A 12,002-nucleotide genomic window follows, 5' to 3' on the forward strand; every position below is an offset into this window, starting at 1 on the left:
GCTGCTTGCTTTTGTGCCTAATGTTAATTATGCCTGTGTGGCACTGATAGATATAAAATTATACAAAGTTTGGTCAAGTCAGTCATGTTTTGGATATATATTGACTATATATGGTAAATATATTAAAATCACCAGATAAGATAAAATCTAAAAATACACATATTTACATAATAAAAACCATATTTATTTCTTAGTGATTAAAACTGTATACACGAATGTTTTTTTTTTGTATTTTTATTGTTGTTACAGCAACTAATTTAATCACATATAAAAAAAAAAAGCTAAACAACTTGGCATCATAACATGGTTTTTATATTCTGACATGAATATATATATATTAGAATAGTTTACAACTAGCCATTTGACAAGAATACTATAATTAACTGTATTCTGTGATCACATGGCTTTGAACTACTCTCAGTTCCAATGCAAATACTACCCAAGGTCGGCCAGATATCATTCTGATTGAAGAGGACTTTAAGAAATTTTCCAGTTTATGTGGTATGTGGTATGGTTGTTTATTGGCGCATTAGCTGCTATGGCTATAGTGCGCCTATTCGTAGTTATATCAGAAAATAATTAAGAACGTAGCAATTCAAATTCATTCCAGTTCTGAAAGCTATTCATAAAAGATTATACACTCTAATTTGTTTCAGAAAGCAAAAAAAAGTTCCTTAATATTTGCCTCCTCTCCTATGATATGATGTAGTGTCAACGGTTCTTGAAAATTAGCCAGATTTTGAAGTGTTGAAGTACGATGAGGTTGATAGTGTGGACAGTCAATCAAAATATGTTTGACTGTTAGATGTTCAGAGCAGTGTGAACACTGAGGAGGATCATTGCCGGTGAGTAAATGGAGGTGAGTCAGATGGGTATGCCCTATTCTTATCCGTGCGAGTACCACTTCTTCTCGCCGAACAGGTTGAGTGCATGAGTGCCACAATTTTGGGTCCTGTTTCAATTGAAAAAGTTTGTTATTTATTTCTTTATGCCATAGCTCTGTCCACTGTGCATGGTAAGCTGTTTGAATTATGATATTATAATCAGATGCTGGAATGAAGACAGATGTTAAGTCTAAGGTTGATGGATTTTTAGCAGATATATCAGCTAGTTCATTTCCTTTTATGCCTGAATGTGCCGGAATCCAGCAAAACACTAGTTGTTGACTGTGATCAATTTGCAATAGCAAACTCCTGATTTTCATTAAAATGATTCTTTTGAGAGGGATTCTGCATTGCTCTAATTGAGCTGAGAGAGTCAGTGTAAACTATATATTTTGCAGATGGGTGTAGAGTCAAATTTTCTAGAGCTAATTGTATTGCATACAGTTCTGCTGAAAAGTTGCTATACTCGGGTGGAAGAGAAGCTGATATGATAGCCGAGGGAAACACTGCTGCTGCTCCAACAGTTGAAAGAGATTTAGAACCATCCGTATATACCGGCAAGAAGTCAGCACAGCTTTGAAGATGGCTAGCATGGAGTTGTTGCACATTCAGTGTCGGTAGGCGATTCTTTCCCCATTGTAGAAAATAAGTATCACAGGTCAGTTGAGGAAAGGGGGTCCACAGTGGATGAGAGTAATTCTTTATCTGTTGCCTATTGTGGAGAGGAACATTCCAGTTCTGTGATATTTCAAGGAGCCGTAGGCCAGTTGGTCGGATTTTACTTGGTTTATTTCTATAGAGATTAACTAATGGTTGATTAAAAAGGTATGGCTGAATAGGGTGCAAAGAGCAAGTCTGTATTTTGGCTGCATATTTAAGTAACAGCATTTTTCTGCGGAGATGCAGAGGGGGCTCATGAGCTTCAATGTATAGACTATGAGTTGGAGAAGTCCTATACGCACCAATTGCAATCCGCAGTGCACTATGTTGAATAGGATCCAGCCAGCGTAGTAGACTCCTTCAGGCAGAATCATAAACTGGAGCACCATAATCTAAACGGGATCTGATCAATGCTCTATATAAGAGCAGCAAAGTTGTACGGTCTGCTCCCCAAGAATGGGCAGATAAAGTTCTTAGCATGTTGATCTTTTTGAGACAGGTAGTACGTAATAATTTAACATGCTCAAAGAAGTTCAGCTTATTGTCCAGGATTAGTCCCAAGAATCTGATATTGCTGGCAATCGGAATGGTGGTATTTGATTCCGAAGTTCAGGATCCGTATGCAGTTTGCGTTGATTGCAAAAGTGGATTGCAACTGTTTTCTGTTGGGAAAGACGATATCCATTGCGCTCAGCCCACTTTTGTACTTTATTGAGAGACATCTGCAATTGCCTTTCAATAGATCTCATATTCTGTGAATGGCAAGAAAGAGAGAGATCGTCAGCATAAAGGTACGCCTCTACAGTATTTAGGAGTTCTTTTGTGATAGAATCAATTCTGAGGGCAAACAGGGTTGCACTCAAAACTGACCCTTGGGGCACTCCTTCTTGCAAGAATGTAGTAGAAAGGGAATTTTGATATCGCACCTGGAAAGATCTGCTCTTGAGGAAGTTCCTAATGAATATAGGCAGGTTGCCACAGAGCCCATGATTATGGAGGTCATGGAGAATTCCATAATGCCAGGTGGTATCGAATGCCTTCTGTATATCTATGGAGACCATAACTAGGTGTTCGTTTTTAACAAAGGCATTGCGAATTTTGGATTCAGTCTTGATCATCAGATCAAAGGAGGACCTGTTTTGGCGGAAGCCATGCTGACTATTACTTAGTAGATGTTCGCTTTCAATGATCCAAGTGAGTCGACTGTGGATCATTTTTTCAAGAATTTTACCTAGGCAACTGGACAGAGAAATTGGTCTGTAACTATTAGGATTGGTGGGGTCTTTTCCAGGTTTCAAAAAGGCCAGAACTGTAGCATGGTACCAAGAGTTGGGATAAACATTTCCCAAGAAGATTCGGTTAAAGAAGGCTAGCAGCATGTGTAAGTTTTTCTCATCAAGGTGCTGTAACATAACATAATATATCCCATCTGGCCCAGCGGCACTGTTGCGTGTTGTTTTGATGGCTTGCATAAGTTCACAGTATTGGAGCGGTTGGTTATATGGAAGTAGCAGTGAAGTTCGAAAGTTGATGTGTCTCTGTTCTATGGTGGTCTTAGTTTTCTGAAATTCCGGAGTGTAGGTGGAAGCAGCTGAGACGTGAGCAAAAGTTCTGCCTAAGGCATTTGCTATATCCAGAGGAGCAGAGACGTCTAGACCATTGCAGGAGAGAATTGGGGAAGGAACAGTTGGAAACTTCCCGGAAAGCTGCCTAATTTTCTTCCATATTAATTGTGGGTTCGTGTTTCTATTGACAGTCGATGCAAACCGAGTCCAAGAATCTTTCTTGGCTTGTCTTTGAATGAGACGAGCTTTTGCCTTTAGTTTCTTGTATTGAATAAGATTAACTGTAGTTGGAGTTCGACGAAATAAATTCCATGCTTTATTTTGTTCTTTCTTCGCTTTTGTGCATTCCTCATTCCACCAACAGTTGAAATGGCGTCGAGTCTTGGAACTTGATATTGGAATTGAGCTTCTAGCTGCAAATAAAAGGCAGGAAGTGATATAATCGGTAACTTCATCTATGGAATGTAGTTGTATAATTTTTTTGTCCAGTTTGATTGCTGACTGAAATTTGTCCCAATTAGCTTTAGAGAATTTCCATTTCCTGCAGGGTTCATCTAATGGTGGTTGTGTAGTCATCAGATTACAAACAATTGGAAAATGATCGCTGCCCATGGGATTATCCAGAGCGGACCATTGCATGACTGAAAACAGTATTGGGGAGCAAATCAATAGGTCGATGGCAGAAGTCTGTCCATTAGGTAACTGTATATGGGTGTGCGAACCACTGTTAAGAAGAGTGAGGTTTTCTTTATCCAGTAAAGTTTCGATCAGTCGGCCGCATCTGTCTAATTTAGATGATCCCCATAAAGGGTGGTGGCCATTGAAATCCCCTAGCAGGCAGATAGGGGAGGGTAGCTGTAATAAAAGTTCTTTAAGATCATTATAAGAGTAAGTATGATTTGGTGGGAGATAAACTGAGACTAGAGTTAAAGCAGTCTGAGTAATCAGACGCACAGCGACAGCTTCGATTTGGGTTTGGAGAATGATTTGCCTAGCTGGAATCCTTGTGTTAATTAAGATAGCTACACCACCGCGAGCAGAATTGGATGTATTCCGATCTAGTCGATAGACTGAGTAATTTTTTATGGAAATGGAAATTTGAGGAGTTAAATAGGTTTCTTGCAGGCAGAAACCAACTGGAGAGTAGCGGTTAATTAAGTAATGAATGTCGTCAATGTTGCCATGGAAGCCTCTGCAATTCCATTGCAAGATGTTAGGCATTACTTGAATTTAGAAGAAGCTGTACCTGACGTGGCTGTCTTATGGCGTTCTGGCTTTGGTTTGTCTCTTTTTGGAAATGTAGGGCAACCTGTGTCCATATCTTCTTCTTCTAAAAATATTTCCAGAACCGGATCTTCCTGTTTAGATGAATACTCAGAATGCATCGATGTGTCCTGAATAATCTTTTTTGTAGATGAATTAGGATTATTTGAAGTAGTAGCAATCACTGGTGGAGGAGGAGATTTTGCTGGAATCTTAAGAGGCGTATTACTGGCTTGGTCTGAGTGCTTCAGGGTATTGGACTCTTGCTGAGAGAGGACAGCTCGAGCCCAGTCGGAGATTGATATGTTATGTGGAATGGTAACATCAGTTTGCGTGGCTATTGTCTGATTTTTTTTGCGATACTGGCATAGGTACGGTTATGTATACTGGGTGCAACTAATTTTCTTGCTTCCTGATAACTAACTTTATTTTTAACTTTATATTGCACAATTTTTTTCTCTGTTTTCCATCTCTCACGTCTTAGAGTAGGCCGGATGGTTGCCTTTGCAGTTGGGACAGATCATTTCTTTCACTGAACAATCACTCTGAATGTGATCAGAGGATCCACAGTTGGGACAAACTGGGTTGCTTCTGCATGTCGTTTGAGAGTGGCCATACTTTTGGCATTTATAATATCTCAACGGATTAGGTATGAAAGGACGAGTGCGGCAAAGAAGATATCCTGCTTTTACTGATGAGGGCAGATTTGGACTGCTAAAGGTGAGAATTATATTTCTGGTAGGTATCAGTATATTGTCTCTTTTGACCATAATTCTTTTTACAGTGATTACATTTTGTTCCTTAAGTTCTTCTTTAATTTCTTCCTCCGTCACATTCATCAGGTCCCAACTAGATATTACACCCTTTGATGTATTTAGGGTTGCATGTGGAGTTACGTTAATTGGAATACCAGCAAAATTTGTCATTTTTAGTAGTTTTTCAGAATGCCTGTGGTTTAGAGTTTCAACAAGTAAGTCCCCTGATTGCAGTCTCTTAACCATCTTGGGAGACCCTGCAATACTTTCCAGATGTTTTTGGATTAGAAAAGGGGATAGCTTACTGAGAGGCTGTTCTGATAGTGAGTGCATTACTAAAAATGCTGGTAAGTCTGTCACCAAGGGATTTGTTTTCAACCTCTTTGCTTGTGACGAATCATGTTTATGTTCTGTATCTGGCCGACAGCTTGTCGACTCTATAGTTGGAAACATTTTTTTCCATGTTGGCTCCTCTTAGCCCCTGGCAGATGAACTTTTCTGCCAAGGTTACTGGCCCCGCCACGGGGAGGCAGGAGCAGTGCCTGGTGTGACCAAGCGAAGTTAGTTATTGTTATTATTTGGTTTTTTTTAGGAGCATTAGCAACTAAGGCCATATTGCTCCGGGATATGCGGTGGTCATTCCCTGACTGACCTTTCCGCATCCTCCGTATTTGGTGGTGACGGGCTCGAACCCCGGTCTAATCAAGAAGCGTGTGCTACGCACTGCTGCTCCTTCCCACCTGGCTACGGAGGCGCCGCGAAGTTAGTAGTGATTAGTCTATTAAATATGAAAAAAGAAAGGTTACTTTCCTTTCTTGCTCTCGATCAGTACTTTTGAAAAAAGAGCTGCTATTAAATAAAAGGATTTATTAAGGAGAAGAACGTAAAAGAGAACTAGAATTCACCTTTTGAGAATCGCAGTGAAAGCACAGAGAAATCGCTCAGTCACAATCGCTTGGCACCCGGGGCCTCCAGTTTATGATGGGATTTGAACCAGCCCAGGCTTCTCCAAATGAGTGACAATAAAGAATAAATAAAATAAGCACTGAGATGCTGTTTTCTCTTTATCAGCAGCACTTCGTTGTATACTACTGTATTTACTAAATACAGCCCTAAACAATACCCAGCATGCATCACTGCATGCCATGACTTCAGCTTGGATATAACCATCTACCTCAATACAACAGCAGAAAAAAAAAAGGAGGGGATAAGACACTAATTTAGTTTATATTCAGATTTTATGTTGTCTGATGATCTATCCCATTTACTGCTTCAAGTCAGTGTATATTAGGGCAATGGACAGATATATAGGCTCCTTTATTTTTCTAGATTACAAATAAAGATAAAAAACAAAATAATACTATTTTGAAGAAAAAGAATATAGGGATAAAACTGTACCTATTGCATTCCAATCTTCATCCCATGGTAATGGAGGATCTTCAAAATCAGATAAGCTATCATCTGAATCTTCCTTCTCTTCGTCTTCAGCACTTTCAGCTCTTCTGTATTCCTGGCTATAGCGTATAGGGCTATCCATTGTACATGCTTCTCTACTCTCTGCACTGTAATCGACTTTAATTTCTTCAGTTAGTGAACCTGATGCCAATTCAAGTGTGCGGCTCCTTGTGTCTGGCCAAGGATTGGAAGAAAGTGCATTGTGGGAAACAGGATTTCCTTTGACAATCAGTTCTGCTGTATGACTGGAAGACTGTGTATTTTCCATTGCAGTCTCCTTAGACAGTGTCTCTTCATAATCATTATTTTCTGCTGTTAAACAATTTGCCACCATAATGGTACGGATTGAGCTAGCATTTTTATTATAAAACTTGAAAAGTCGTTTAATGATCTGTTTTTTTTCTGATTCTGATTCTTGCCATGCTTTATTTAACCAAAGTGCAGAACAGGATACCAGATGCCCTAAAAAATGAAGCCTTCCAGATAATAAGTATTCTTCAGTATACCAAGTTCCAAAGATATCATAAGGCTTATTGAGAACTCTGCACTGTAGATTAAATCCTCCTGGAATAAAAAAAAAAAAAAAAAAAATGTATTAGCATAATTCATATAACCATTTAGTCAAAAAAAAAATGTATTAGCATAATTCATATAACCATTTAGTAAACTTTCATTCAACTAATCAACAGTATAGAGCAGAGGTTCCCAAACTTTTATACTATGCATCCCCCCACACATATTTCATAAATTTCACACCCCTCCTTGAGAAGCGTAAATAAAAAGATTTGATATAAAATTCATCAATGGGTATACATACTTTTATAAATTAATACATTTAATCTCAAAGACTGAAATAAATATGCTTCACACTTAGATTACTAGGTTGGTGTGTCCATTTTTCATAAAAAAAAGTGCTTCATAAAAACGTGTTTTGCCCAAAAACCAAGTAAAGCAATATTAGGAATAAAAAAGGGGCAAAAACAGATGATACAAAAATTTGTTGCAAATCCTTCACAAATGAGCCCACAGGGCAGGAAAGAGGAAGTGAAGAAAGAGAATGACGTTACAGCTGAAGCAGTATAGAGATGCACATACTAAATAAATACAAAATACTTGCCTTGTAGGTTAAATACTGCGATTTCACCAGAAGCAGTATGAGCACCAAAATGAACTCCTGAAACTAATAATAGAGTATCAGATTCATTGAACTGGGAAAACTGTGTATAATTCCAGCTAAAAGCTTTCATATCTGCACTATATTTCACTGTAGCTGGATATGTTGCATTCCAAACCTAAAATTAAAAATTAAAATCCAGTTATTACTTGCACATTGCTTTAGATTTAGACTTTAGAACAAAAAGATTTCTTAATTCAAATACACTCAGCATCAGAGAGCATTACAATGCCTGCTGGGGGTTCAACATGGGACTAGCAGTTACATGGCTGCATAAGAATTGCTAAAAATATGAAGAGGTGCATATTTACTTGCTTATACGCTAATGCTAGGAGTATAATAAATAAATTTTGATGAGTTTAAAGTATAAGTTAATTAAGTCATCAAAGGCTAACATTATTAGTATAACAGAACAAGGTGCGACTCTGACAGTAGGAATGCAGAATTTCAATATGGTGATTATAATGATACAGAAAGGATATACATAAGAGGAGGATGAAGGAGTGATGCATTTAGTTGAGAACCACTTAGTCTCTAAAACAGTAGTCAATAAACAGACACAGGATGCCAGTATAATTTAAGTAAGTCTGGTGCAATGCAAACACTAAGGAAAAAAACAAGAGATGGAATCTGTTATAGGCAAAATGACTGTGATGAGCATAATAAACAACTATAGTGTCATATAAGTTAGTGCTATTGCATCATTTTAATATGCAGCAACCTACTAAAGTAGTATATAATTGGTATCATTTAAGTATATCTCATATTGTGAATACCTTCACGAGTTGCCATGATATTGCACTACCTCAAGTTAATAACACTTCACCAATGGAGAAGACTATTGTTACTTATTCTCGGCAGATACCACCACCCAGATGGCACCTACTTTAGTCAGTTGCTGCATATTAAAATGATGCAATAGCACTAACTTATATGTCAGTAAACTTGCTCACAACATGAGGCTTTATCCCTAAAAGATTTTCAGTCTGACAACTATAGTGTGGAATGTTAAGACATTCTTGCCTTCATTTGTACCGTCATATATATAAATAAGAGATACTCATTCTTTGCTAAAGAGAGAAATTTTTTTTATTGACGTTGCTTAAAAACAAAAAAGAAACTTGGAATGTTGAATTGTACTGCACCAGTATCATTCTTCTCAAATTATATATATATTAAAGATTATTAAATTGTTTTAATGCATTCCAGCTTGCTATAAACTCTATATAGACTATTTAATTCGGCCCTGGAAAAATTGTGCAAGGCGTAAGGGGTAGAATTTTTTTCAGCCTGGTCTGTACTTGTTAACAGGAGAGACTGCTTCTACAGGGATGGGATACACTTAAATAGAAAGGGTACAAGAATATTTGCTGATGCTATCGAGGCAGTGTTAGGTGGGTCGGAAAACTGATAGCTTGGGGGGATACAAGGACTAATAGATTAACAGTAGCCACTGGCAGAGGTGAAAGTGATTCTTGCACTGCTTCTATTGGAATGAGCCGCAACCTGGAAAATAAGATGCAGGATATTTCAGAGACTGCTGGGAATCATTGGGGTACAAGTAAACACATGGGTTGTGTTAGGGTAGCTAAGAATAGGAACAGGTGCATGTATACTTGCATGTACACCAATGCTAGGAGTTTGGTAAATAATTTGAGGTATTGCTCAAAGCATCAAAGGCGGATATTGTTGGGATATCAGAGATGTGGTGTCACACAGATATAAGGAATGCAGAACTGGAATTTGGGGAGTACAATGTCTACAGAAAGGATAGACAGGATAGGAAGGGTTATGCTATTAGTTAAGAAATACATAAAATCCAAGGAAGTGAAGCCAGTCGACATCGCTGGACAGTGCAGTGTCGAGTCAGTTTGGTGTGACATAAGCATTGGGAGATCAAAATTGAGAGTAGGAGTGTGCTATATGCCTAATGACTCTGATGAGTATAATAAGAAACTGTACAGGGAAATAGAGTGGGCCAGTAAATCAGAGAGTCTTATAATGGGGATTTTAATTTCCCAGATATTGACTGGAATTTGTGGGTTGGTCACTCACACACTAGCAAGGGTTTTGTGGATTTATTGGATGATTGTTTTCTAAATCAGCATGTTCGGGAGGCAACTAGAGGGAGTAATACTCTTGATTTGATTATCAGTAGTATGCTTCATGCATTAAGAATCTGCAGATAAAGGAACCACTAGGTGGCAGTGATCACAGTGTTCTGAAGTGGGATTTACTCAAAGAGGTAACTACCATCAGGGGTAAAGGGAAGGGTTATTGCTTTCGTAAAGGCGACTACAATGGTCTGAGACAGTATTTAAATTCTATACAGTGGGACCAACTGATGATGTTACCAACAGCAAATTCAAAATGGGAAGCATTCAAAGAACTTATCTTGGAAGCTACTAGGCTTTACATACCAACTAAGAAATATTGTTCAAGGTTTAGGCCTAAATGGATGTCAGATGAACTAATGAGACACATGGCAGAGAAGAAAAATGCATGGGATACATATAAATTAACACGTGACACAGAAGCCTATGAGAGATATAAGCTGGTCTGTAACCAAGTCACAAAGGAGGTTAGGCAGGCAAAGGCAGATTATGAGAAATCTTTGGCAAAGGATGCAAAGACAAACAGCAAAGAGTTCTTTACCTATGTAAACTCTAGAAGGAAGGGGATAAATCAGATTGGTCCATTTGATATCGATGGTTCAACTGTTGATGATCCTGCTCAGGTAGGTAACACACTAAATGAATATTTTGCATCGACATTCACACATGAGGAGTTATTCAGCGAGGGGATGCCAGAGGAGTATTCAACTCTGGCAGTAAGCTAGATAATCTTGTAATAACTGAGAGTAAAGTGGAGGAGAAATTATTGAAGATAAACACAAGAAAGGCACCTGGGGTGGGTGGAATCTATCCAGTTACATTAAAGGAGGCAGCAAAGGAAGTAAACAAACCCTTAGCCATAATTACGAGATCTTCCTTGGATTCAGGGGAGGTACCAATAGACTGGAGATGTGAAATGTGACCCCAATTAACAAAGGAGGATCAAAGGATGACACAAGTAATTATAGACCTGTGAGTTTAACTTCTGTTCCAGGAAAATTAATGGAGGTACTGGTTAAAGAAGCACTGCAGGATCATCTAGACAAGAATTCAGTTATAGCTCGGACACAGCATGGTTTTGTTAAGGGGAATTCTAGCCTGACCAATGTGATTGGATACTATGATGCAGTCACAAAAGAGCTGGATGCAGGGAATAACTTTGATATTATATACTTGGATCTTAGAAAGGCTTTTGATACTGTTGCACATGGAAGACTGCTGCACAAAGTGGAGCAGTGTGTCATTGGAGGGCAAATTGCTGCTATGGATAAAGGGGTGGTTGAGGGGGAGAAGACAGAGAGTGGTAATCAATGGACACTGCTCATCGTGGACTAATGTTATTAGTGGAGTCCCACAGGGCTCAGTGTTGGGTCCATTGTTGCTTTCTGTATTTATAAATGATACTGATGATGGTATATCAAGCTTAATGTCCAAGTTTACAGATGATACAAAGGTTGGCAGAGTTGTTAAGGACACTACTGACACTATGCTGCTGCAACAGGATCTGGAAAGGTTGAGCAGATTGGCTGAGAGGTGACAAAATGAAATTTAACATTGACAAATGTAAAGTACTACATATGGGAAACAGCAACCCCAGAGCAATGTATGAACTCTGTGGTACTACACTGACAGTGGTAGAGAATGAAAAGGACCTGGGGATAATTGTGCAGGCAGATATGAAGTTCTTTGAGCAGTGCAAACAGGCTGCAAGAGTAGCTCATGGTGTCTTGTCAATGATACACAGGAATTTTTCTAGCAGGGATAAGGAGGTGATTATTCCCTTGTATAAGGCAATGGTCAGGCCACACCTTGAGTACTATATACAGGTCTGGAGGCCTCATTTCAAGAAGGATGTAGAGCTGCTGGAACGAGTACAGAGAAGGATAACCAGATTAGTGAATGGAACAAAGGGTTGCTCTTACGAAGAAAGGCTTAAGTTTTGCAAATTACAGCATCTGGAGACTAGGCACCGGCGAGGTGATCTGATAGAGGTGTATAAAGTCGTGAATGGTTTGAGCATGCTCAGTGCTGATGGGATTCTTCCTCTTGCTCAGAATAATCATCTGAGAGAGCCTAAATTCAAATTGAGGAAAGATAGATGTGCGGAAATTTGCCTTTAGCCAGCGGTAGTT

At 38.7% G+C, this 12,002-nt stretch overlaps 1 protein-coding gene across 2 annotated transcripts in view; it reads right to left on the reverse strand.

Moving 5' to 3' along the window:
- Fbw5 (F-box and WD repeat domain containing 5) overlaps nt 1-12,002 on the reverse strand; it is a 107,699-nt gene that overhangs the window by 60,865 nt on the left and 34,832 nt on the right. For both annotated transcript variants that reach the window (XM_090370488.1, XM_090370489.1), the window contains exons 3-4: nt 7,700-7,874; nt 6,526-7,146 (exon numbers count right to left, since the gene is read on the reverse strand). In XM_090370488.1, coding sequence (XP_090226614.1) covers nt 6,526-7,146; nt 7,700-7,874 — 796 coding nt within the window. The remainder of the gene's footprint in view (nt 1-6,525; nt 7,147-7,699; nt 7,875-12,002) is intronic.

The sequence above is a fragment of the Mastigoproctus giganteus genome, chromosome 3 (genome assembly GCF_048544385.1).
Source record: "Mastigoproctus giganteus isolate SK-2022 chromosome 3, ASM4854438v1, whole genome shotgun sequence".
Lineage (NCBI taxonomy): Eukaryota > Metazoa > Arthropoda > Arachnida > Uropygi > Thelyphonidae > Mastigoproctus > Mastigoproctus giganteus.